This window comes from Macaca nemestrina, chromosome 7 (genome assembly GCF_043159975.1).
Source record: "Macaca nemestrina isolate mMacNem1 chromosome 7, mMacNem.hap1, whole genome shotgun sequence".
Classification (NCBI taxonomy): Eukaryota; Metazoa; Chordata; class Mammalia; order Primates; family Cercopithecidae; genus Macaca; species Macaca nemestrina.
Window position 1 is genome coordinate 101,486,612 of NC_092131.1, and position 26,512 is coordinate 101,513,123.

The following is a 26,512-nucleotide window of genomic DNA, read 5'->3' on the forward strand; positions in this document are numbered from 1 at the left end:
TGCCTGTGGTCCCAGCTACTAGGGAGGCTGAGATGGGAGTATTATTTGAGCCCAGGAGGTTGAGGCTACAGTTAGCTGTGTTCATAGCACTGCACTCCAGCCTGGGTAACAGTAACCCTGTGTCAAAAAAAACAAAACAAAACACAACAACAACAACAACAAAAAACCCTGAAGCAAGCTGTGGTGGCATCTTAGCACTTTGGGAGGCCAAGGTGGAAGGATTTCTTGAGGCCAGGAGTTTGACAGCAACCTGGGCAACATAGCAAGACCCTGTCTCTACAAAAAACTAAAAAAATTAGCCAGGTGTGATGGTGCACACCTGTCATCCCAGCTACTCAGGGGGCCGAAGTGGGAGGGTAGCTTAAGCCCAATAGTTCCAGTCTACAGTGAGCTGTGATTGCACCACTGCACCCAGCCTTACAAAAAAAAAAAAAAAAAAAAAAAAAAAAAAAAAAAAAAAGACATGCACCTGGGAAATTGTGACGACACTGTTTTTATATCAGATGATGTCAGTGAAGAGCATTCAACTCAGTGTTGGGGGCTAGAGGAAAGCTCAAGGTGGCCGGGAAAGTAGAGGGGGGCATTTGGGTGGAGCAGGGCTAAATGGAAAGAAGGGATGAAGAAATAAAAATAAGTGGTGAGCAAAGGGGAATAAACGGAGAGGCTGAGAACAGAAATGGCAGCTCAATGCTGGAGGCACATGCACTATCACCTTGCTAACATTTGATATCAAAGAAAGACAAAGTCCAAATATAAAGTCGGGAGTGTGTAACTGTCACACACACTCCTTTTTAACACCACTGGGGCTTGATCAAGAACGGGGAGAGGCAGCAGATACATTCATGAAGTCTGACTCAGTAGAATTTTTCTAGGCTTTCTCCCCTTTAAAGAGACCATTATCAGCTCCCCTTTAAAAAGATCATTATTAGTTCTTTCTTTATCCTTCTTCTTAGGCTGAGATAGGTGAGAAGGCAGCCATGAAAATAAATGTCCAAATGACCATGATGGGCAGCGCTCTGGAAAGGGACTCATCAGGTAAAAAGTGAATACATCCAGGCTGGGCGCGGTGGCTCACGCCTGTAATCCCAGCACTTTGGGAGGCCGAGGCAGGCGGATCACCTGAGGTCAGGAGTTCAAGACCAGCCTGGCCAACACAGTGAAACCCTTCTCTTTTAAAAATACAAAAAAATTAGCCGGGCGTGGTGGCAGGAGCCTGTAGTCCCAGCTACTCGGGAGGCTGAGCCAGGAGAATCACTTGAACCCTGGAGGTGGAGGTTGCAGTGAGCCGAGATCGTGCCAGTGCATCCCAGCCTAGGTGACAGAGCGAGACTCTGTCTCAAAAAAAAAAAAAAGAAAGAAAAGAAATACATCCAGGCTAGGTGCAAGGGCTCACTCCTGTTATCTCAGCACTTTGGGAGGCTGAGGTGAGAGGATTGCTTCAGCCCAAGAGTTCAAGACCAGCCTGGGCAACATGGTGAAACCCTGTCTATGTAAAAAAAATACAAAATCACCTAATTGTTAAAAAACAGTTGGCCAGGTGTGTGGTGGTGCATGCCTGTAGCCTCAGCCACTCAAGAGGCTGAGGTGGGAGGATCACTTCCACCCCAGAGGTCGAGGCTCCAGTGAGCCCGGATCACACCACTGCACTCTAGCCTGGGTGACAGAGTGAAACCCTATCTCAAAAGAAAAGAAGAAAAGAACATAAATACATCCAGAAGTATTATTGCTCTTTCTGGGACATCAGGGCCACCAGTGCTGCCTGTACCTCTTCTGCCTGGGATGGGGGCAGCCGACAGTCCTGAATGAGGGCCACAGCAGCTGCCTCTGTCAGGCTGCTAAAGTCCTGGGATGTTTTGACAGGGAGGTGCCCAGCCAGCTCACAGAGGGCAACGTTGAAAGCCTCACCATCCTTTATCCCAAAGCAGGACTTCCGGGCCCACAGAATTACTCGGACCCCTGTGAGGGCTGAGGAAGGTGATGTCTTTCCTGGCGGAGCTCCCCGGGTCACAAACAAGTTATGTGCAATCTCATGGTCAGTCAGATAATCAGTGGCCCGACATACCCTGCATATCAAGGACTCCAAGTCCAGCCCTGGCCCACGAGTGTAAAAGAGGAAGCCCGGAGCTGGGAGGCCCTGGAGCAGATGCAAATGGCCTCCAGGGTCCAGGGGCTCGCTTGGCGCCTGCTCCACGGGCAGTCTGTGGGCCAGGTAATAGCCATGTAGGTGGAGGTGGTTCACGGAGGCCAAGCCTCCCAGGCTGTTGAAGCCCACACGGAAGCCCGGGTGTAAGCTCAGCAGTACAGCCTCAATCCCTGCCCTCAGTGCACCGGGCAGCAGGCGCTGGGGGAGCCCGCGGGCAGGCTCAGGCACCAGCAGCACGTGGCCCCACTCCAAGGGGCTGACGTTGATCACCACAAGGATATCCTCTTGCAGGAGAGTCCCAGGGAGATCAGGCTCCCGGTGCAAACGGAAGAGGACTTCTCCGGGCTGGATCTTGTTGAAGTTGAACTGTTCAGGGTCAAATGCCTGCCTCACGCTCTTGATGGTCTGAGGGCGCCTCCTCTGCACACCACGCTCCACATTCAGCTGAGCCACGAAACCCACCACACCAGGGAGGATTTGTGTCTGTAGCTCCCGTAGGCGGTAGCGAAACAGCCCCAGCTCCACCCGCTGCTTCCAGGCAGAGCAGAGTGCAGCATCAAACGGAGACTGTGGCAGAGCTTCCAGGACGCCAGGTGCATTCCTTGGCCACTGAATCCCTTCTGCCATGAGATCCTTCTGCCCATAAACAAAGTCAGGAATGGCTTGCCGGTCCCAGTCCTCATTGTTTGGAGGTAGCAAATAGGAAGTTTCGTTTGAATCATGTGGAAGAGCCATAGAGCTGACCTAAAATAATCATAAAAGGTGAAAAACACATGATGGTAACCCACTTCTAGACATTTTAATTTTATTTATTTATTTATTTATTTATTTATTTTGAGATGGAGTCTCACTCTGTCACCCAGGCTGGAGTGCAGTGGCAGTGATCTCGGTTCACTGTAACCTCCGCCTCCCGGGTTCAAGCGGTTCTCCCGCCTCAGCCTCCTGGGCAGCTGGGGTTACAGGCAGGCACCACCACACCTGGGTAATTTTTGTATTTTTAGTAGAGATGGTGTTTCACCATGTTGGCCATGCTGGTCTTGAACTTCTGACCTCGAGTGATCCCTTCGCCTTGGCCTCCCGAAGTGCTGGGATTATAGGCATGAGCCACCATGCCCAGATATTTGTTTTTTTTTTTTTTGAGACACAGTCTCACTCTGTCCAGGCTAGAGGGCAGTGGCGCGATCTTGGCTCATTGTAACCTCCACCTCCCGGGTTCAAGTGATTCTCGTGCCTTAGCCTCCCGAGGAGCTGGAATTACAGGTACCCGCCACCAGGCCCGGCTAATTTTTGTATTTTTAGTAGAGGCAGGGTTTCACTACACTGGCCAGGCTGGTCTTGAAATCCTGACCTCAGATGACCCTCCCCTCTCGGCCTCCCAAAGTGCTGGGATTACAGGCCTGAGCCACCGCGCCTGGCCTATTTATTTACTTATCACTCTGTCACCCAGGCTGGAGTGCAATGGTGCTATCTTGGCTCACTGCAACCTCTACCTCCCAGGTTCAAGCGATTCTCCAGCCTCAGCCTCCCAAGTAGCTGGGATTACAGGAATCTGCCACCATGGCCAGCTAATTTTGTATTTTTGATAGAGACAGGGTTTCACCATGTTGGTCTGGCTGATCTTGAACTCCTGACCTCAGGTGATCCACCAGCCTCGGCCTCCCAAAGTGTTGGGATTACAGGCGTGAGCCACCGCGCCCAGCCACGGCCTATTTTGTTTTGAAACAGGTTCTCACTCTGTCACCCAGGCAGGAGTGCAGTGGTGCGAACACATCTCCCTGAAGCCTGGACCTCCCAGGCTCAAGGGATTCTTTCACCTCAGCATCCCAAGTATGTGGAACTACAGGCATGTGCCACCGGGCACTGCTGAGATTGCGCCATTGCATTCCAGCCTGGACAGTAAGAGCGAAACTCTGTCTCAAAAAATATATAGATAGATAGATAGATAGATAGATAGATAGATAGATAGATAGATAGATATGGTTTGGCTATGTCTCCACCCAAATCTCACCTTGTGGTTCCTATAATCCCCACTTGTTATGGGAGGGGCCCAGTGGAAAGTAATTGAATCATGGGGGCGGTCACCTCCATGCTGTTGTCATGACAGTGAGTTCTCATGAGATCTGATGGTTTTACAAAGGGCTTTACCTCCCTCTTTGCTCTGCACGTCTCCTTGCTGCTGCCATGTGAAGAAGGATGTGTTTGCTTCCCCTTCTATCATGACTGTAAGTTTCCTGAGGCCTGTCCACCCTTGCAGAATGTGAGTCAATAAAACCTCTTTCCTTTATAAATTACCCAGTCTCGGGTATTTCTTCATAGCAGCGTGAGAATAGACTAATACACACACACACACACACACAGACACACACACATTTTATGTCTCATATATATAAACTATTTTTTTCTTTCTAAAAATTACATATATTGAGTAAATTTTTAATGGAGAAAAAATAAAGATAAACTATAACCCTTTGTTACAATGCCTAAGGAAAAATCACAATTTTTGTTTAGCTTCATTTTCATACATAGATGGATCTTGACTTTTAAACCAATCTTCAACTGTTGTTTATATAGGTTGTAGCTAGTTTCATTCTATTATACACAATGTGGCAATGAACATCCTATACACTCACACACTCATCATTGAACACGTCACGTTTTTATTTTCCTTTAAAATAAAATCCTGATATACCACTGGGTCAGAGTAGGTCCATGGCTCAGGTTTTGGTTTTGTTTTGTTTTATTTTTGGTAGAGACAGGGACTTGCTATGCTGTTCAGGCGGTCTCAAACTCCCATGGCTCAGGTTTTTAATACACACCATCAAACTGCCCTCCAGAAAATCATAGCTGAGTTCCAATGCATGAGAGTGCTCAGGGTTTCAAAGATGACAACTTCTTTTGTGGGAAAAGCTTTTCCATGTTCCATAGTGATTCCAACTGGTCATGCATAGAAACATTTGGGTGAGGATGGCACCAATGTGTGTGTAAGTGCCCAGGGCCAACCCTTCAAGGGGGAAATTAGTGCCTGTCTTCATCTTCCCCTGGCTGCCTGGGGCCCTGGACCCAGCATTGTCAGGGAGAGGGGTCTGCCACTGGCCCGGGTAGGATGTCAAAAGAAGGCATTACCTTAGCAAGGTCACTTCAGTCCAAGTTTGGGTTCCTTCAGCTCTGCTGGTCCAGAAACTTCATGTTAATAAAACAGAAAGGAAACAGAAAACACATAAAAAATTACATATCAAAAGTCAAGCTAAGTTTAATGGGTACTGAGGCTTAGTTTGCAAGACGAAAACATTCTGGAGATTTGCCGCACAACATCGTGAATGTGCTTAACGCTACTATACACTTAGAAATGGTTAAGATGGTCAATTTTTTTTTTTTTTTTAAAGACAGAATCTCACTCTGTCAGCCAGGCTGTAGTGCAGTGGCATGATCTTGGCTCACTGCAACCTCCGCCACCTGGGTTCAAGTGATTTTCATGCCTCGGCCTCCTGAGTAGCTGGGACTACAGGTGTGTGCCACCACGCCCAGCTAATTTTTGTATTTTTAGGAAAGACTAGGTTTCACCAGGCTGGTCTCAAACTCCTGACCTCAGGTGATCCACCCACCTCGGCCTCCCAAAGTGCTGGGATTATAGGTGTGAGCCACCGCGCCTGGCCAAAAATGTTTAAAAGTGAAGCTAATCCTTTCAGCTGGAGCTGCAAAGTAAAAGACACAAAAAAAAAAAAAAAAAAAAAGTGAAGCTAAGCATAATTTTGATGATAAAATGTAGTATCTTATTCTCACCTTACTGCAATGTCTGCCTCCCAGGCTGAAGCAATCTATCCACCTTAGCCTCCCAAGCAGCTGGGACCACAGGCATGACTAATATAGTGTCTATTAAAAGAGAATCTTATCTAACAGGTGAAAAAATTTAAAATGAGATAATAAAAATAAAACAAAACCAAAACAAGGAGAAAAAAAAAGATAATCTTAGACATTTTTTCATATAAGATATAAAGATGACCAACAAGCACATTTGGGATGTTTAACATCATTAATAAGGAAAGGCAAATCAAAATCACAATGAGGGGCTGGGTGCGGTGGCTTACACCTGTAATCCCTAGACCAGCACTTTGGGAGGCTGACGTGGGTGAATCACGAGGTCAAGATATCGAGACCATCCTGGCCAACATGGTGAAACCCTGTCTCTACTAAAAATACAAAAATTAGCTGGGCGTGGTGGGTGCACACCTGTAGTCCCAGCTACTGGGCAGGCTGAGGCAGGAGAATCACTTGAACCTGGGAGGTGGAGGTTGTGGTGAACTGAGATTATGCCACTGCATTCCAGCCTGGTGACAGAGTGAGACTCCATCTCAAAAAAAAAAAAAAAAGGAAAAAAAGAAAATTACAATGAAGTCCGGGCACGGTGGCTCACGCCTGTAATCCCAGCACTTTGGGAGGCCAAGGTGGGGGATCACGAGGTCAGGAGTTCAAGACCAGCCTGGCCAATGTGGTGAAACCCCCTCTCTACTAAAAATACAAAAAAATTAACCAGGTGTGGTAGTGGGCGCCTGTAATCTCAGCTACTCATGAGGCTGAGGCAGGAGAATCGCTTGAACCCAAGAGGCGGAAGTTGCAGTGAGCTGAGATCGCACCACTGCACTCCAGCCTGGTGACACAGTGAGACTCTGTCTCAAAAAAATAAATAAAATAAAAAATAGAAGTATATCAGCAGTTCAGTTTTATCACTGTACCAAGAGTTGATCAGGTACAGGAGGGACAATATGCTAACCAGATTCACCAAGGACTACCAGATGATTCAGACTGTGCATTTAATAATTTACCATGAGAGGCCGGGCGCAGTGGCTCATGCCTGTAATCCCAGCACTTTGGGAGGCTGAGGGAGGCGGATCGCGAGATCAGGAGATCGAGACCATCCTGGCCAACATGGTGAAACCCCATCTCTATTTAAAAAAATACAAAAATTAGCTGGGTGGTGCACTTCTGTAATCCCAGCTACTCGGGAGGCTGAGGCAGGAGAATTGCTTGAACCCGGGAGGCGGAGGTTGCAGTGAGCCGAGATCATACTACTGCACTCCAGCCTGGTGAGAGTGAGACTCTATCTGAAAAATAATAATAATTTACAATAAGAAATGTGCCAAATGGCACAAAAGGTTCTTGCTGGCTGGTCAGTGTACAAAATGAATCAGGAAGCAAAATGAAAACCAGAAGGTTGTTCCATGAAGGATTCAGAGTCAAGTGAAGTGGCTGAGAGATCTAGATCATAGCTAGTCACCAGGCACAAAGCTGACTCTCATGTCTTCACTATAAAGAGATACTTATGGCCGGGCACAGTGGCTCACGCCTGTAATCCTAGCACTCTGGGAGGCCAAGACAGGCGGATCACCTGAGGTTGGGAGTTTGAGACCAGCCTGACCAACATGGAGAAACCCCATCTCTACTAAAAATACAAAAGTAGCCAGGTGTGGTGGCGCATGCCTGTAATCCCAGCTATTCAGGAGGCTGAGGCAGGAGAATTTCTTGAACCTGGGAGGCAGAGGTTGCGGTGAGCCAAGATCATGCCATTGAACTCCAGCCTGGGCAACAAGAGTGAAACTCTGTCTCAAAAAAAAAAAAAAAGAGAGAGAGAGAGAGATACTTACTACCATGCAGTCCAGGTATTCGCCTTGGCTTGTAAGAGGCAAACAAGGTCTATTTAGTACAGGAGACATAATGACAGCTTCCTGCTTTTTGCCTAAGCTTTTACTAACAGAAGACTAACTCCTTCTTGGACAGAAAGAGTCTGCTATTAAGAGAAAAATGATCAGCTTGGGATGAGTCTATACCCTAGGTTTTTTTTTTTTGTTTGTTTTTTTTTTTTTTTTTGAGAGAGTCTCACTCTGTTGCCCAGGCTGGACTGCAGTGGCACAATCTCTACTCACTGCAGCCTCCAGCTCCCAGGTTCAACCACGCCTGGTTAATTTTTGTATTTTTAGTAGAGATGGGGTATTGCCATGTTGGCCATGCTGGTCTTGAACTCCTGGCCTCAAGTGATCCGCCTGCTTCAGCCTCCCAAAGTGCTGAGATTACAGGCACGAGCCACCACGCCTGGCCTTGAATATTTCTACAGTGATGGAATGTACATATTAATACAGTGGGTCTTATTAAACACATGCTGCCAAGGAGAAGCAATGGGTATTCTTCAAGTGTAAAGTAGATTCCTAGGCAGTCTAGGGAGTCAGGAAAGGCTTCCCTGAGGATAAGATGGAAGAGGGACTGAGGGCCCAACGTGGCTGAAACACAGAGAGCCAATAGGAGCAAGTCCAGTTACAGAGGGCCAGGATTTGGGTTTTTAACCATTTAATGATTATAAACTGAGATTAACATGCTCAGATTTAGACTTTACAAAGATCAGCAAGTATAATGGATTGGAAGGATCAAGAATTAATCCCAGCCTGACCAACAACCTCCACTTCCTCCTCCCAGCAGTTTGGAATCCTTACCTTTTGCAGTAGTATACGTTCATTCATTTATTATGCATTCGATAATATTTACTGAAAGCCTACTATGTGCCAAACATTGTTCTAGAGGTTAAGAGGGGACAAGAGCAAACGGGTCAGCAGCCTAGGGGTGAGATGGGGTCAAAAGGACAGCAGGTCAGCTGGAATGAAGACAAGAGCAGTGGAGCGCCTTTAAAGGTGCCTTGGACTGGACCGATCACCTTCTAAATGCCTGAGCCCGGAAAAATCACTAAAACGCTTTGGACTTACGTATTTCCATCTTTGTAAAATGGGAACCTACCTTGCAAGGGATGTTGCAACAATCGAAGAAAACTATGCACAGTGCTTCACATCCAGTGGGTCCTCAGTAAATAGCCTAAGAATGAAGCAAGGTTATGGTTACTTCTGGAAGAGGTGGCTTGGGGGCTGCGACAGGTGCAGCGATTGCCTGATGATAACATCTAGAAAAGCCCTTGCTGGGCAGAGGGGCAGCCGACGACCTCGGCCACTCAGCGAGTCTCCAGGTTTCCCGGAAACGCTAGCTCCAGTGACTTCTCAGACGCTCCTACGGGACCGCACCCAGGGCAGCCGCCGCCACCACCTACTGCAGCCGAAGCGGATGGACCTCGCGACTTCCCCTGCAGCCGCTGCCGGGGCCACAGCGAGGTCACGACTCCCGTGACGCATACGCAGCCAGCACGCACGCGCGCGGCGTGGCCCGCCCCCGCCCACCCCGGAGGCGGGGCCGTGAGTCCTGGGCTCCGCCCCGGAGCGTCGGGCCCCTCCCAGGGCCCCGCCTCCCGCTCGCCAGGGACCTGTCGGAGCCGGCGGCTCGCCTGCCAAACCCGGCTGGGAACGCCTGGGCGCTTTTAGGACGGGGCGGGCCCGGGGGTGGTGGCCCCAGGAGCGGTTGCCGCGGGGACCGGGCAGTGACGCGGCCCAAGGGCGGAAGTGAGAAAGTTGTCTGCGTCTCTAGGCGAGTTGGCGGAGCTGTGCGCGCGGCGGGGAGATGGGGGGCTCGGGCAGTCGCCTGTCCAAGGAGCTGCTGGCCGAGTACCAGGTGCGCGGGACGCCTGGCCCTAGGGAGCTCGTGTGCGGGCCTGTTCCCCGGAGCCGGGTCCGGAGCGGGCTGCGGGGCGGCCGCGGCCTCCCAGCGGTCCGCTAATGCCAGCTCTCGCTTTGCCTTCCAGGACTTGACGTTCCTGACGAAGCAGGAGATCCTCTTGTAAGTGCTGCCTTGAACCCCGCCTCCGACCCCGGGATCCTCTAGAGACAGCTTCGGGGGCGCCGTCCCAAGGGAGGGGCGGGGGCTGGCCTGAGGTCTGCAGAGGACCGGGAGCTGGAGGCCAGGAGACCCAGCCCGGGCTGCGCCCTTCTCCCGGCACGCCCTCCCCGCCCTCGCCTGAGGCCCCAGCGTGGCACCGCGGAGCCACCTCACAGCCTCCAGGAAAAGTTAGGCTCTCTGACCCTGAGCTCCACTAGCTTCAGCACTGCCGAACTTCCTGCCCCAGTCCGGCAGGGGCCGACCTTGCCCGGTGGCTAAACCACAGAAGCCTTGGGGAGCCTGGCTCTTTCTCCCAACTTTACCTGAATAATACAGTAACCGTTATCGCTTTCTGAGCACTCACCATGTGCCAGGGACTGTGCTACATTGTTGCCTGCATTACCTAATTTAATCTTTAGGAGAGAGGTATTGGACAATGAAACAGGTTCAGAAAGGTTTGGTAACTGCTTAAGACAACACTCTTGAGTAAATGGATTTGAACTTGGGCTGGAAGCCCTTTTGCCAGATTTTATGCAGGCCAGGGCACTTTGAGTGAGGAGGTGCCTGGGCTTCCTGCGGCAAAGATAATCTCATGGGAAGGAGGCGGAGGCCGAGGAGGACAGTTCAGGGTAGCTGCTAAAAAGGAGGCTTTGAGGGCAAGAGATCCCTGGAGTGATGGTAAGAATGAGATTTTTGGTTGTGCTCTTTTCTCCCTGTTTTTTTTTTTTTTTTTTTTTCTCTCTCTCTCTTTTTTGAGACAGAGTCTCGCTCTGTCACCCAGGCTGGAGTGCTGGGGCACGATCTCGGCTCACTGCAGCCTCTGCCTCTTTGTTCAAGTGATTCTCCTACCTCAGCCTCCTGAGTAGCTGGGATTACAGGCAACTGCCACCATGCCCAGCTAATTTTTGTATTTTTAGTAGAGAAGGGGTTTCACCATGTTGCTCAGACTGGTCTCAGACTCCTGACCTCAAATGCTCCGCCCGCCTTGGACTCCCAAAGTGCTGGGGTTACAGGTGTGAGCCACCATGCCTGGCCAGTTCTTTAGGGCCAACTTCTGGCCTTTTCCCCAACTCTTCATCCCTCAGGGATCTCTAGAATCGGTGCCCAGCACATAGTAGATGCTCAGTAAATACTTATTGCAAGAAAAGACTCCTAGGCTGTACTGCCTTGTGACATGTCCTTTTGCTTACTGTTGCCTGATGACTCGGAAGTTCTGTGCATGTGGTTTTAGCTCCTCACCTGGTTGATAATGAGCAGCAGGCAAGGAGTGGGAATGAACACACAGGGAAACCGATCGCTGAGAACACCGACAGTTCCCCTCTCTCTACCAGAGCCCACAGGCGGTTTTGTGAGCTGCTTCCCCAGGAGCAGCGGAGCGTGGAGCAGTCACTTCTGGCACAAGTGCCCTTCGAGCAGATTCTCAGCCTTCCAGAGCTCAAGGTGCAAGCGCTTCCCCTCGTTGACACCTCTCCCACCACTCCCTCCCTGCTAGACCCCCTAACTCCATCTGCCACTAGCTTTGAGATCATGGGGTCACTGGGCCCCATTCTGGTCATTTTTCTGCTTAGTTCTAATTTTCTGGGGACAAGGACTTGACCAAAATCACCTGGCAGAATTATCTAGAATGGTGCTTTTCAAATGGGGATTCTAGAACATAATCTTGGAAGTTCAGAGAAGTTTTATCCCTTAAGAGGAGTTGAGTTACCTTATTAAAGTTTGAGGAACCCTGTTCTAGAGGCTGATTGCCACTCCGTGGGGCTGCTGCAAAATATCTGTGCAAAGGGCCTGGCCCAGTGCCTGTAACACAATAGTTGTTCAATTAAATATTTGTGTTTTAAAATAACCAGCCCATCTCGTTCCCTTTGTTTAGGATGACTTCTTCCCTCTCTGCCCACACTTATGTTGTATGTGACCTGCCTTTGGGTTAAACACTTGACTCCCAGGAAGCCATATCAGTCCTTTCCCTAACTGGGTCAGTTTGCTTTCCTGTGCCCCCACTGCCCTTCATGTTGGCCCCAAAGCACTGACCGTTCACCCCCACGAGCCTGAGCTCCCTGGTGCCGGTCCTGTGACCTGCTCTCTCAAGTTTCTGGTAGGGTTTAATGAGTGTGTGACCTGGGCCACATCCTGTGGCGTTTGTTCTCCTAGGCCAACCCCTTCAAGGAGCGAATCTGCAGGGTCTTCTCCACCTCCCCAACCAGAGACAGCCTTAGCTTTGAGGACTTCCTGGACCTCCTCAGTGTGTTCAGTGACACAGCCACGCCGGACATCAAGTCCCATTATGCCTTCCGCATCTTCGGTGAGAACCAGGAGCAGCCCGGCAGGACACCACCCCTTCCCACATGGGCTTTGTGGTGGCCCTGCTTGGGAAATGGCGTGCTTGTGGAACCTCAGAGCCCCTCCCAACCGTGTCTTTTGGCTTCCTGTGTCTGTTCTCTAGACTTTGATGATGATGGAACCTTGAACAGAGAAGACCTGAGCCGGCTGGTGAACTGCCTCACGGGAGAGGGTGAGGACACACGGCTTAGTGCATCTGAGATGAAGCAGCTCATTGACAATGTGAGCAGCTGAACAGGCCCTGCCCCAGCTGGGCCTGGGAGTGGGAGGGAGGGGTTGGGGCTCTGGCCTGAAACTCTCCCTTTCCCAGATCCTGGAGGAGTCTGACATTGACAGGGATGGAACCATCAACCTCTCTGAGTTCCAGCACGTCATCTCCCGTTCTCCAGACTTTGCCAGGTATGACAGTGGTGCCCCTGCATTCTGGGTACCTGCAGGTCCCGATTTGCTGCCTCTGGGCCTAGGACATTGCTACAGGAGGTGGTGCCAGGGTGAGAGAAAGCCCCAGTCCATACACACAGGGCCGGCTAAGCTGGCAGTCTCTCCCCGGGCAGGGGCAGCCCTCCTTGTCAAGGCCTCTCCCCTTGCCACTGCCATTGTCATTGCTCTGTGTTTGTACTAATTAGTAATAACGGTTTAGAAGCTCTGACCCTGTGTGTGGGTCCAGAAAGCTCCCTCTGGATGTCTCAGGGAGTTCTTCCAGAGTGGGCTGACACACGGGACACAGTTCGTTCCAAAGAAGGGTCTAAAGGGAGAAGGGGGGTCAAGTTTGGGTTTAGTCCCTACCCTCCTCTTCCAGCAGAAAACCCACCCCTTTTCTCTTGTTCAGCTCCTTTAAGATTGTCCTGTGACAGCAGCCCCAGCATGTGTCCTGGCACCCTGTCCAAGAACCTTTCTACTGCTGAGCTGTGGCCAAGATCAAGCCTGTGTTGCCAGCGCAGACCACGCTGGCCCAGCCTGGAGCTGGCACTGTGCAGCCTCACCCCGGGCAGGGGTAGCCCTCCTTGTCAGGGCCTCTCCTCACTACCATTGTCATTGCTCCGTTTGTGTTTGTACTAATCAGTAATAAAGGTTTAGAAGTTTGACCCTGTGTGTGATATGAGATACATGGTGTGAGGAAGGACTGGACTTCTCTTCTAGGAGCCTTCGATCATCCTAGGAATAAGCAGCATATGGAGCAGGGGCCAGTGGGAAGTCAAGCCACACCCATGCTGGCTGTCCCCGTGGGAGGGTGTGAGGATGAAGGGGCAGCAGGAGGGGTGGTACTCTCCTGTATCCTGATTGGGGTGGTGGTTAGATGAGTCTCTGCAGGTGTCAAGATGTAAAGAACCGTACATCAATAAAGTCTATTTTACTGCACGATTTGAAAAATTAAAAACTTTAACAAAGGGCCCCCATCCCATCCCATCCCAACCCTTGTGTCCCTACCCTTGCTAAACTGAATTGGGGATGCAGAATAAAGGGGTTGAGGTAAATGCAATGAACCCCCTGCCTCTGCCTATCAGTGGCTTAAGTTCCCCACCTCAGAGCTGCCCCACAGGGAGATGTTGCTGGCCAGGCTAGGCTGACTCTGGCTCACTGGACCCTGCACAGGGAAGGTTCAGAACCCCTCAGAACTCAGAGAACTAGACCAACCTCAAAAAGCAACTATCCTTGAAGAGGAAGAGCCAGGATTAAACAGTAATTCTTCAGACGTTATTAAAAAATGACATAAAGTGCATCTTATTAAAAAACATATAAAAACCACATAAATTCAGGGCCCCTGTGCTGGGCAGTGTTGATATCCCTTAAGAGTGGAGGAAGGTGAGGGATGGAGGGTGAATTGGGGACTGGGGAGAGGACCAGGGCACAGTTAGTTCCTCGTGTTTGAGTTCAAAAATGGAGAGGGTGGATGTGGTGGGAAGGGACACACAGGTTCTCACGCTAAGATGGAGGAAGGCAGGCAACAGTCTCTTCCTTGAATTCTGAGGGAAAGGCATACGTTGTCACTAAGCCTCTCCTGAGCTCACGCTGTCCTCTCGTGTGGCCACAGCCTGATACAGGCTGGAAAGGTCCAGGAGTTGGGTCCGAGCCCAGGACCTGGTGAAGGCCGCAGTGCCAACCTAGCCCTCTGGTCCCTGAGGTGGTAGGATGATGGCAGCAACAACTACATCCTCGGCCGGCTGGCAAGGCAGAACGCACGGAGCCCAAGCTGGTTCTGAATCTGCAGTGAGACAGGGCAGCCAGTGGCAGCAGGATAAGGCGGAAGGTGAAGAGGCCAGTTGGTGAGGGTTTCCAACTCTGTCTCAACCACTTTGGAAGCATCCCCAGCGCCCCTGGGAACTGGAGCGGCCGTGTGCGCTGCATTCTATGCTGTCTCTTTCCTCTCTAGTTTCACATTTTGTTTTTTAAACAAAGGGCTCAGTTTACATAAGGAGCACTGTTTCACCAACCTAGGCAGGCCCCCATATTTGGCCAGGACCTCTGGGGCCATGACTGTTTGGGTGTCTGGGTAGTAGGAGCCTCGCTACTTGACTGGAGAGCAGCAGGCCCGCTGGCTCCAAGGCTCCCAAGGGCTGGGCACCACGGTTATGTTCCACGAACGGCAGAGCGGAGGAGAGGTCCAGTTGACCCTCTCCGAGCATTCACAGCCCCCGAAGCCAGGGCAGCGTCCTCTAGAAGTCGGCTCTCACACCACAGAGTCACGGATCTCTGAGCCAAGGCGGACTCGGGGCCGGGGGCACACCGGGGATACCTCCACGAAGCTGTCTTGGATGCTGAGTGGCCTCTTCTCTGACTCGGTGAAGACTCGGGCCCCCGGGGGGCTGTCTGACAGGGCCTGGTACCCTCGGTGATCAAGTGGGGTGCTAGGGGGGCCTAGGCCATTCAGTGGGCGGGTCTCGGGGGGCAGCACCACAGGGCAGGTCTTAGGGTGCACGCTGGCACATTCCCCCTGCTTCAGGAAGACTTTCATGCTGTTCCGGTGCCGGTAGAGCAAGAATAAAACTGGGAACAGCACGGCTAGCACAAAGAGTGTGCACATCACCAGGAACTCCTTCCAGTAGGACTTGTCTGCACCCCAGCTGGCCTGGCCACCGGCTGGTGCACTCACACGCGATGTGCTGATGATGACGGGTACACTGCCACGCTGATCTGTTTGGTCTGCCACCTCGTCCTCTACCACCTCTGGGCAGTAGCTGGCTACCAGCTGCTGGAAGCCCTCCTCTAGCGACCAGCACTGGAACTCCCCCAGCTGTTGGGTGCCCACCAGCAGCAGGTCCCCAGTGGGTAGCACATGGCAGGAAGCCGAGGCATTGATAGGGGCCCCGTTGTGCAGCCAGAGTCGAGTCGCCAGGTTGGAGAGGAGTGGGCAGGCCAAAGTGTTCACTGTGTTGGGCTGGAATTGGACTTGCTTACATGGTTTCTCACCTGCAGGCAGAAAAGGCATGGGGTAGGGAGGTGCCAGTGTCCACAGTAGCTCCAAGCTCCCCTGCCTCCCTCTGGGCTATGCCCCTGGTACCATGATGGGCAACTCTGGGGACCCCAGGACTCAGTCTTCCTGGGGACCTGCTTACAGGGGTAGGGGGTGAGGATGTGAGGAAAGGCATTTACAACATCTGTGCCTGGGGGAGCCTTCCAAGAAGACTTGTCCCCACCTCTCTCCTCTACCTTTTGAGGGGACACCTCACCTGTTGGTACAAAAGACAGGGACACAACCGAAGAGATGCTGCAAAGGTCCTTGGCATTGGCTCCCTCGATGTCCTGGATCCATGGCCTGAGGACCAGAGAGAATTCTGGGATTGGCCAGGAAGTCCGCTGAGCCCGCATTCCCTCACCCCTCACTGCAGACTTGGGCCTGGGCAAGGGCCTTTCCTGAGCTGATTCCCCACCCACAGGAGTCAGCATCTCCTCTGTCTACACATTATTTCAAGTCAAAGCTAAGATAACACTTCCCTTAATTACATAAACAGTATGTAACCTCAGTGGCCGGGAACGGTGGCTCACACCTGTAATCCCAGCACTTTGGGAGGCCAAGACTGGTAGATCGTTTGAGCCCAGGAATTCAAGACAACCTGGGCAACATGGCGAGACCCCATCTCTACAAAAAATAGAAAAATTAGCCAGGCATGGTGACGCACGCCTGTTGTTCCACCTACTTGGGAGGCTGAGGTTGGAGGATCGCTTGAGCCCAGGAGGTCAAGGCTGCAGTGAGCTGTAATCACACCACTACACTCCAGCCTGGGCAACACAGAGAGACCCTGTCTCAAAAAATAATAATAGGCCGGGCGCGGTGGCTCAAGCCTGTAATCCCAGCACTTTGGGAGGCCGAGGCGGGCGGATCACAAGGTCAGGAGATCGAGACCACAGTGAAACCCCGTCTCTACTAAAAATACAAAAAATTCGCCGGGCGCGGTGGCGGGCGCCTGTAGTCCCAGCTACTCAGGAGGCTGAGGCAGGAGAATGGCGGGAACCCGGGAGGCGGAGCTTGCAGTGAGCCGAGATCGCGCCACTGCACTCCAGCCTGGGCAACAGCGTGAGACTCCGTCTCAAAAAAAAAAAAAAAAAAAAAAATAATAATAATAATAATAAAAAATAGTATGTACCCTCAGAAAAATATTGGAAGGACAGCTGGGATCTGTATGTATAAATCTCTCTCTCTTTTTCTTTTTTTTTAATTAAAAATTTTTTTGATGTGTTCTCATCTTTTTTTAAAAACAATGCACATGCATTTATCCGTGTAATAAAAAATAAAGGACAGTAATTCTGGATACACTCAGGAGACAGATAACTCAACCAGGCATGAAAGATGAAAACACTACAAAAATCACAGCATCTACCAGCCAGTGATCATGACAATTAACATTCTGGGGTGTCCCTCCTGGCATACGCACCGTCACTTGGTTTTTGTAAAAACTGACACCAGGTGTATCCATATGTGAAGCAAGAACACTACAAACAGGAGAGTTCCCAATGTTATATAAAATATATGAATGTTTGGCCAGACACGGTGGCTCATGGCTGTAATCCCGGCACTTTGGGAGCCCAAGGTGGGTGGATCATTTGAGGTCAGGAGCTCGAGACCAGCCTGGCCAACATGATGAAACCCTGCCTCCACTAAAAATACAAAAATTAGCCAGGTGTAGTGGCAGGCGCCTGTAATCCCAGCTACTTGGGAGGCTGACGCTGGAGAATCGCTTGAACCCAGGGGCAGAGGATGCAGTGAACTGAGATTGCGACACTGCACTCCAGTTTGGGCAACAGAGCAAGACTCTGTCTCAAAAAAAAAAAAAAAAAAAAAATGAAATGAAGTAAAATAAAATAAAATAAAACAAAATAAAATGATTTTTGTTTTCTATACACACATGTAGTAAAATCTGAGAGGATAATATATCAAAATCTCACTGTGATTCTCTCTAGGTGGTGGGATAAGGGGTAGTTTTTGTTTGTGTTCATCCCTATTTTCTAAATGAACATTTTATAACCCAAATAGGTTATTCTGAAACCAATTTTTACTGGGTTTGTTAACGGACTGTTTCATAGCCCTACTATTACTAAAGCACGTTCACACGCTAATCCACATTTTTTCTGCAAGGCTTTTCAAAGTTGTGGTACTTCATACATAACCAAATCATGTCCTCATTTCACAGGTAGCCAAGACAAACACATAACTTCTTGTCTGAATTGCACTTGGGAGGAAGCAGGAGAGCTAATTAATAATTATGCTGAGACAGTGGACATAAATAAGGCCATGTGGCAGTCCCGAGGAGGGCCCAGGATGGTGCTCTGAAGCCACCTGTGCAGCGCTGGACAGATGAGAAGGGGCCTTTGGGAATGCTCACCTGGTGGCCAGCTCAGGCTGGTAGAGACTGACGTGCTTGCAGCTGGAGCCGCTCCAAGCACAGTAGGGGTCCCGGGCGAGGAGGCAGTCCCCACAGCTCCGGTACAGGCTGCAGTTGGCCACAGGCACCTGGACTACGCCCGAGTGTGAGGCCGCATACAGCAGCCCCTGCACAGCCAGACACGGGGATGAGAAGCGGGCATGGGCAGCCAGGGCCATTGCTCATGGCCACCCAGCTCGTATGCCTTCCAGAGCCACCCCCAAGAGGCCTGCTATGTAACCGGCGACCCCACTTTCTAATAGCTCATGACTGGATCCTGTATCTTTCCATCCTGCTGAGGCAAGGGAGGAGAAGCTGGGTGGGGACTGCTTGGTGCTCATGGAGGGCACCCCCCCAAGCACCCTGCCAGGATTCCTCCTTGGCCTGCTCACCCTGTGGGTGTCCAGGAGCAGATTCTGCACAGGCTGTCCCGATGAGAAGATCTGCAGCTCCTCGATGATGTGCACCCAGGGGCCCACACTCACCGCCTTGTGTAGCCGGCCGTCACCTGGGGTGTGGACAGGATTCAGGCCCAGGGTGGACCCCACCGCCCATGACCCACTGGTCACGTGCACCCCTTCCTGAGCCTGCTGGGCTGCAGACACTTACCAGTGCCCAGGAAGAGGACATCGTAGGCGTGGTGCAGGCCAGGGACGCGGTGTACAGTCACGCGCTGGTAGCGAGCCTGGGGCTGCAGCAGCAGCATTCGGCTTCGGACCTGCCCGTCCATCAGGAAGTGGTCCTTGAGGAAGTTCAGCACACGGTCTGGGAGCTGCAGGGACGAGTTGATCTTCCTTTCCCGGGCACTGTTGGTGATGCACTAGAGGAGAAAGCAGCGGCATGAGGCCAGCCACACCTGGGGGCAGCAGGCAGGATGGGGGCCCTGGTTCCCAGTGGACAGTAGCAGTGTCTGTCCCCCGGCCCGGAGCCAGGGTACATCCCTGGCAGTGCTCTACAGAGCCGGTGTGCACGTCTGAGGGAGCAAGGACAAAGCCCAGGGTATGGGGAAACCGAGTGCTTGGAGGGCTTCCTTGCTGTGCCTCCTCCCCACCTACCACCCCAGCCTCATATGCCCAGGGGCCTCAAGAACCAGGACCACACTCCCTGCTCCTCCGCACCCTTCACCAGTGCTCTCAGGAAGCCCTGGCTGGGCAGAGCGCCCCAGCACAGTCGGCAGTTCCTTCCTGCCCCACCTGGGGCTTCCTGAAATTCTGAGAGGTGCTCCACACCATCTGTCAGGGGCTCCAGCGGGACCCAACTCCAGCTGCCCACAGCAACAACGGCTCGCTGACACACCCTCTTTTGGTTTCCCTCCCTCCTCCTCTCAACCTTCTTATTCCTTCATGCTGCTTCCTGGCATCACCTCCCTAATAAACTATCTGGCACATCTATCCTTGTCTCAAGGTCTGCTTTCAGGGTAGCCCGTTAGGCTAGAAGGGAGGAAGAAAGCACTATTTCCCCACAGCTTGCCCATTCGGTCACTTGATAATTAAATAAGCAGCTTGCAGCTGAGTAAGGGAGAGGACCAAGTGAAGAGATGATTGTAGCAGCCCGCAGCAAGCGCCCTGATGGGGACACGCTTGTATCCTGAAACAGAACTGAAGACATTCTAACATTCATAGTTACCTCTAACCCAGTAGACAAAGCAGGCCTGGGCCTATGTCCCATATTAAAGACGAGAAAACAGATTCAGAGAAGCCAAGTGATCTGCCCGAGGCTAGGCAGCCTTGGTTCCAGCATGGTGTGGGGACCCACATCTTCCTAGCACCCCTTCTGGGTACAGGGAGCCAGTACCCACCGCTCCAGGCCGGGGTGTGGGCACCGGGTGGGTCACGGTGTACCACTGCTGCGTCTCACGGTTCACCTCCTTGTAGAGGCCACTGAAGACCCTCTGCACGTCCTTCATGGTGAAGACACAGACGGCAGAGCCTTCTGTAGTTCCCCTGTGCCTGCAGAGGAAATAATCAGATTAACCCAGGAGCCCTGGGGGCCCCAGCCCCAGCCACCCTTCACCCTTCCATCTCCAGCGTCTGGGGACCCTACCACTGGGAAGTGAAGACTCCATAGAAAAGGGTGTCACGCCAGTCCTGGGGGCTGGGGCTCAGGGTGAAGACGTCCTGCAGCACATTGAAGGGGAAGCCATCGTCGGGCCGTGAGCACAGCAGTTGGGCCTTCAGGAAGGAGGTCCAGCGCTGCTGCAGCACCCGCTCTCCACCCTCATCACCCTGGAGGGAGAGGCGGAAGGGCTGGGCTTAGGCACACGCTGAGCCATGACGGGGATGCATGGCACAGGACTGCTTTGATGGACCCACCCCAGACACCAGGACTGAAGGGCAGGAGAAGGCCAGGACCAACTTCCATCTAAAGTCAGAAGACCTGGAGGCAGTGTACACGTCCATCAGGAGGATGGTCCTTAACGTGACCAAGCAGAGCCTTCCTAAATATGGAAAGGAGGCTGCGATTCACTGCTGAGCAAACAAGGAAGCCAAAGGACCCCAATACAGCCTAATGCCATGTTCATGAGTGAGTTAATAATATAAGCACAAGGTCGGGACCATACTTATATTATTAATGCCTGTAATCCCAGCACTTTGGGAGGCCAAGGTGGATGGATCACTTGAGCTCAGGAGTTTGAGACCCTGTCTCTGCTAAAAAATACAAAAAAATTAGCTGAGCATGGTGGTGCATGCTGGTAGTCCCAGCTACATGAGGCACTGAGGTGAGAGGATTGCTTGAGACTGGGCAGTGGAGGTTGCAGTGAAATCTCACCACTGCATGCCAGACTGGGTGACAAAGTGAGACCCTGTCTCAAAAAGGAAAAAATAAAAAATAAATAAATACACAGTTACACATATGCCAAAAAAAAAAAAAAAAAAAAAAAGATGAGAGAGCATTCTAAAATGTTAACAGTGACTCCTTCTTGTGCTGGGGTGGTAGGGTGATAACACTAATAGTTCACATTTAGTCACTGCCCACCACATTTCTAAGAGCTTTACGTGGATTAATTAAATTAATTCACATAACAACTCTGAGGTCAGTGTTATTATTCCTATTTAACAGGCAAGGAAACTGTTCACCGAGGGGGTGAGGACTTGCCCAAGATCCTAGGCCATCAGGGTTTGAACCTGGGCAGCTGGCCTCTGGGGTCTGTGCCCTCCAGCTGATGCTACAGTGCCTCTTCATCTTGTAAGCGATTTTTGTGTGTACAGTTCTCTATTTTCACTTTTTTTCTTTTTTTTTTTGGAGACAGTCTTGCTTTGTCACCCAGGCTGGAGTGCAATGGCACAATCTCGGCTCACTGCAACCTCCACCTCCCAGGTTCAAGGGATTCTCTTGCCACAGCCTCCCGAGTAGCTGGGATTACAGGCATGTGCCACCACACCCAGTTAACTTTTGTATTATCAGTAGAGATGGAGTTTAACCATGTTGGCCAGGCTGGTCTCAAACTCCTGACCTCAGGTGATCCACCCACATCGGCCTCCCAAAGTGCTGGGATTACAGGTGTGAGCCACCACGCCCAGCTATTTTCACATTTTTTAAGTGAAAAAAAAAAAAAAAAAAAATGGCTGGGTGCAGTGGCTCATGCCTATAATCCCAGCACTTTGGGAAGCCGACGTGGGTGGATCGTTTGAGCCCAGGAGTTTGAGATCAGCCTGGGCAACATGGTAAAATCCCATCTCTACAAAAAATACAAAAATTAGCTGGGTGTGTGGGCGCACACCTGTAGTCTCAGCTACTCGGGAGGCTGAGGTAGGAGAATTGCTTGAGCCCAGGAGGTCGAGGCTGCAGTGAACCATGATTGTGCCACTGCACTCCAGCCTGGGTGACAAAGCAAAGATCCTGTCTAAAAAGAAAAAAAAAAAAAGTAGTAAGATATTTTAATTTAAAAGGTGAGAGAGAAAAGCTGCTAGCCAAGCTGTACCCCCTGGCGGATGGGAAAGGCCATGCATGGATGTGGGTGATCTTGCAGCTGTGGAGCCTTTGAGGTCCCTAGGGTGGCCACTCTGTGGCCCCATTCCCCTCACCTTGCAGATGCGGGCAATGCGGGACACGATGGTGTTCTCAAAGAACTCAAATTCCTGGCCAGTCTCGCTGAAGAAAAAGTAGATCTTGTCATCATCGCCTTGCAAGCTGCCCAGGCTCTCAGGAATGTAGGCTGAGGCCACAAAAGCTGGGTCTGTAGGGACCGGGTCAGGAGCTCAGAGTCAGCCCAGAAATCCTGGAGACAGGCCCTGCTGGGGGAAAGGGCCCCCTTCTAGGGCCCAGTGAACAGGATCCCTGCCCTCTGCGTGGTGGCAAGAGGACTTCACCTTGCAGCCAGTTGAGGGAGCTCTCAGTCTTGGTGGGGCGAAGGCTTTGGCTCCGGGAGATGGCCGGGTCATTCCCTTGGAAGCTGCTGACTGTTCCAGTGTAGAGCTCGCCATCTGCCAAGAAAACATTCCCATGGGAACGGGCTCTTCAGCACGGCCCCTTCTCCCTGCTCAGGACCCAGAGTGACCCCAGCACTGCCCATTTTGCCTGTGGTGGGCAGAGAAGGAAGCTGGAACTTGGAAAAACCAAACCCCAGGCAAGCCCATGGCCATTCTGTGCCCTTGGAAATAAGCATGGCATGAACCCAGCCTGTCCAGAACTAGCCCTCTGGCCCTGCGTGCCCCCACATGGAACTTCAATGAACCCAGCCTGCCCCTAACACTCACCAACCACCAGGGCCGTGGACTTAAAATTCGGGTCAAAGGGACAACGGCCCTTGCCATCTTCCAGGAGGACATTCCCCTTCTCGTCCCTTGCCAGGGTGAAGTTCTCCACGTTCTGCAGGAGGGTGGACACACGGGCTCAGGGGCACTCCAGGGAATGAGCAGCGGGCTTGGTGAGAAAGCGAGAGGTGTGCAGGAGAAAGCAACTCTACAGGCAGGTGAGGTGTGCGGGACAGAAGGGGTCAGGTGTCAGGGAGGCTGTCCTGCTCCCCCAGGACACGGGGCCGAAGGGTTTGAACCCGGACAGTCGGCTTCCAGAGAGGCCTCACCAGACACAGGGCCGCACTGTCTCACAGTGACCCGATGTGGGACACGTTATCAGACCCACCTGGCGGAGGAGGTGAGGCTTAGAAAATGATGTGAGCCTGGCAGGGCGTGGTGGCTCACGCCTGTAATCCCAGCACTTTGGGAGGCCGAGGTGGGCAGATCACGAGGTCAGGAGATCAAGACCATCCTGGCTAACATTGTGAAACCCCGTCTCTACTAAAAAATAGAAAAAATTAGCCAGGCACGGTGGCTGGCGCCTGTAGTCCCAGCTACTCAGGAGGCTAAGGCAGGAGAATGGCGTGAACCCAGGAGGTGGAGCTTGCAGGGAGCCGAGATCGCGCCACTGCACTCCAGCCTGGACGATGGAGCAAGACTCCATCTCAAAAAAAAAAAAAAAAAAAAAAAAAAGAAAAAGAAAATGATGTGAGCCTGGAAGGGGCAGCAATGTGATTCAAACCCAGGCATGTCTGACCCCAAAGCTGGGCTGCAACCCACAGCATCAAATGCCACCCTCTGCTAGGGGTGTGTGCTGAGGAGGGGGTGTACAAGATAAGACAAGAGAATCAAGCAAAGGAGAGGGAGAGATGCTGGAAGAAGCAGGAGAGGGCACCAAGGCCTGGGTGGGACAGGATCTTCATGGGTGAGTGACTGCATGCCTCCCTGCACAGGGAGACATGGCTGTCAGGGCTGAGCTTTGTGCCAGGGTGTGGGGCCTCAGGGCTCTTGGAGACCAGTGGTACCCAGAAACCTCCCTCTGGGCCCTGCCTTTCACCAGGGGTCCATGCTAAAGAACAGGATCCCTGAGGCAGAAAGAGGGGCAGTTCCCAGGCCAGCCTCAGGGCTAAGGACAGGGCACTCACGATGTAGGTGCACATGGGGCTGAAGGCTGCTGTGCCACAGGTGAACAGGTGACTGCTGCTGAGTGGCAGGAGGATCTTGATGTAGTTTTGACAGTCACGCTGGGGGAAGGAGTGAGGGGATATCAGGCCCATGCCCAAGCATGCCACCAGGTGGCACCGCTGAGCCCTCCCTACCACACCCAGGCCCGGCCTCTGCTCCCAGGACTGGGGATGGGGCACTCAAGTTCAGGAACAAAGAACCCACGGGTTTTCTGGGGCACAGTGGAGCATGCATAGTGTGTGCTGCAGGGAGTCCTGGGGCTCAGCTAGTTTTGTGACTGGCAAACTTTCCTTCGGCCCAGGGCTGAGGGCACAGAATCCTACCCCCTTGAATTGTACTGGCCCCCAGGAACGTCCTCTTCAGAAGCCACAGGCTTCTGAAAGCCTTGAAAACTACAGGCCCCTCCCAACCAGGCGGGAAGCTGATGAAGCCACAGCCCAGAGCAGGAGGAATGCTTAGCCCTGAATCCTGAACCCCAGATTCATGCATCACCTTCAATGGGGTGTCTAACTGGCACCTACAACCAAGTTTCTGGTCCTCCCTAAAACACATGCTTCCCCCTGAGATCTTGCCACTTTCATTAATTCTGTCTTTTCAGTCACTGAGGCCCTAACCCCAATCAGCCTTGACACTTCTTGTTAGTCATACCCCATAATTTCCCACCCAGAAATCCTGGTGGCTCCATCTTCAAAATGCATCTGGAATCTGAGCATTTCTCACTGGTCCGAGCTACCACCATCACTCGCTCCTCACTGCTCTCCCTCCTCCTGTCCTTCCCCATGGAGGCTACTCTACCACAGTAGCCAGAACGACCCTCTTAGTACACAGGTGAGACCAGTCACATCTCTGCTCAGCCCTCCCCTGGCCTCCCAAATACCTCCCTCAGAGTGAAATCAAAAGTCCGGCCCCTCCTCCAGATATGCCACGGTCGGCTCCTCACCCTCTGCCGATCTTGGCTCAAATGTCACTTTTTTAACAAAATGTAACCTGACCACCTTATTCCATCCTACCCACTGCCAATAACATTTGTAAACTGACTACTTTTTCTTTTTCTTTTTTTGAAACACAGTCTCACTCTGTCACCCAGGCTGGAGTGCAATGGTGTGATCTCGGCTCACTGCAACTTCTGCCTCCCAGGTTCAAGCAATTCTCCTGCTTCAGCCTCCCAGGTAGCTGGGGCTACACAGGTGCCCACCACCATGCCTGGCTAATGTGTTTTGTATTTTTAGTAGAGATAGGGTTTCACTATGTTGGCCAGGCTGGTCTCGAACTCCTGAGACCACTCAGGAGACCGTGAGATGGAGACGTTGTGATCCACCTGCCTCGGCCTCCCAAAGTGCTGGGATTACAGGTGTGAGCCACCGCACCAAGCCTGCTTTTTCACAATTAAATCTCCAGTACCTGCAAGTACATGGACACAGAGTGGGTGCTTAATCAATGTTAGCTGAATAACAGAATGGCAGCCAGGATTTGAACCTGTGTCTTGATCCCAAGTCCGGCACTCTTTTGCCCTCACCTTACCCAGCACCTGCTGCACTTAGGAGCAGGAGCAGGGGGCCTCTAGGGATGATGATGAGTCCTCCAGGAGAACCTGGGTTGAACCAGATTTCATCCTGCGCTTTGGCCAAAACCACATCAGAATTTGTCAGATGTGCTACATCAGGAATCATTTGCAGAGGGACACAACTCTCAATCTACCCAATCCCTGTTCATGCTGGAAGCTGACTTGTTAGTCCTTGTGTCTATGAGCCAGGTGCCTTACACCTATTAGCTTCCTGAATCCTCACTGTAAGCCCAGTGAGACCGGATCATTATCCCCATTTTACAGGTGGACCCATTAAGACTCAGAGAGATGAATCTACTTGTCAAAGGTTGTAGAGATGTAAGTGTAGTGCTGGGATTCAAACCCAGGCCTGGCCATCTCAGAAGCTCAAGCCCTTTCCACCCTACCTGGCTGTATCTGCTCCCACCTCCCGCCTCTGGCCTGGATGGAAGACTACCACCCTCCATCCCTCCTGCAGCTCAGCTCCCTTCCAGGTGCGGGCTCACCTGTGGGTCCTTGCCCTTGAAGCTGCACTGCTGTTTCTTCTCTGCGTCTGCACTCCAGAGCAGCTAGGGAATGAGAAAGGGGAAGGTAGTGGACAAAATGGAGGGTTTGCTGAGCCTCCCTCCTCTCCCATCAGCATCATCCTCAGACCCAGAAGGTCAAGCTTCCAGCCCATCTTCCCTCTGTGGTCCTCTGCCCAGCCTAGCCAGCTCCAGGCAACCTCTCTCACCTCTTGGTACTCCCCGCCTGGCAGGAAGCTGAGGTTGCTATTGAGTGCAAAGAGGGCCTCTCGGGCACCCACGTACAGGGTCCTGCCATCCCCGCTCAGCAGAAGGGCCGTGTAGTTGGAGATGTTTTCGGCTTCGAATCTAAGGAATGGCCGCTCTTCAGAGCCTGGGGAGAGGAAGATGGATATTATTTGGGGCCACCCCTCCCACGGGAAGCCTCTTAACACCAACCTCTAGAT

General features: G+C 51.9%; 3 protein-coding genes and 1 pseudogene across 6 annotated transcripts in view; 1 reads left to right on the forward strand and 3 right to left on the reverse strand.

Moving 5' to 3' along the window:
• Window positions 1–753: 753 nt before the first annotated feature.
• LOC105488305 (GDP-D-glucose phosphorylase 1) lies at window positions 754–9,253 on the reverse strand. 2 transcript variants are annotated; one of them, XM_071100679.1, is made up of 4 exons: window positions 9,120–9,253; window positions 8,921–8,995; window positions 5,267–5,323; window positions 754–2,887 (listed from the first exon to the last, which is right to left on the reverse strand). In XM_071100679.1, exon 4 carries the CDS (start codon window positions 2,876–2,878, stop codon window positions 1,721–1,723), a length of 1,158 nt encoding a protein of 385 aa, XP_070956780.1. In that variant the 5' UTR covers window positions 2,879–2,887; window positions 5,267–5,323; window positions 8,921–8,995; window positions 9,120–9,253; the 3' UTR covers window positions 754–1,720. The 2 variants fall into 2 exon arrangements, with proteins under 2 accessions (XP_070956780.1, XP_011750520.2); XM_011752218.3 differs by having other exon boundaries at window positions 8,921–9,247.
• Window positions 9,254–9,364: 111 nt separating this feature from the next.
• Window positions 9,365–13,305, forward strand: LOC105488309 (calcium and integrin binding 1). Its single transcript, XM_011752226.2, has 7 exons — window positions 9,365–9,679; window positions 9,810–9,844; window positions 11,215–11,323; window positions 12,032–12,182; window positions 12,324–12,442; window positions 12,531–12,619; window positions 13,050–13,305. The coding sequence occupies exons 1-7, from the start codon at window positions 9,629–9,631 to the stop codon at window positions 13,069–13,071; spliced, it is 576 nt and encodes a 191-aa protein (XP_011750528.1). The 5' UTR covers window positions 9,365–9,628; the 3' UTR covers window positions 13,072–13,305.
• A 595-nt stretch (window positions 13,306–13,900) lies between these two features.
• LOC105488310 (uncharacterized) lies at window positions 13,901–14,693 on the reverse strand (annotated as a pseudogene).
• The window catches only part of LOC105488311 (semaphorin 4B), a 43,525-nt gene continuing 30,913 nt past the window's right edge, over window positions 13,901–26,512 (reverse strand). For all 3 annotated transcript variants that reach the window (XM_071100674.1, XM_071100673.1, XM_071100675.1), the window contains 13 exons: window positions 26,276–26,439; window positions 26,049–26,111; window positions 23,960–24,058; window positions 22,776–22,887; window positions 22,389–22,502; window positions 22,104–22,255; window positions 20,122–20,303; window positions 19,877–20,027; window positions 18,688–18,898; window positions 18,471–18,586; window positions 18,040–18,206; window positions 15,884–15,974; window positions 13,901–15,623 (listed from right to left, as the gene is read on the reverse strand). In XM_071100674.1, coding sequence (XP_070956775.1) covers window positions 14,889–15,623; window positions 15,884–15,974; window positions 18,040–18,206; window positions 18,471–18,586; window positions 18,688–18,898; window positions 19,877–20,027; window positions 20,122–20,303; window positions 22,104–22,255; window positions 22,389–22,502; window positions 22,776–22,887; window positions 23,960–24,058; window positions 26,049–26,111; window positions 26,276–26,439 — 2,357 coding nt within the window. In that variant the 3' untranslated portion in view covers window positions 13,901–14,888. The remainder of the gene's footprint in view (window positions 15,624–15,883; window positions 15,975–18,039; window positions 18,207–18,470; window positions 18,587–18,687; window positions 18,899–19,876; window positions 20,028–20,121; window positions 20,304–22,103; window positions 22,256–22,388; window positions 22,503–22,775; window positions 22,888–23,959; window positions 24,059–26,048; window positions 26,112–26,275; window positions 26,440–26,512) is intronic.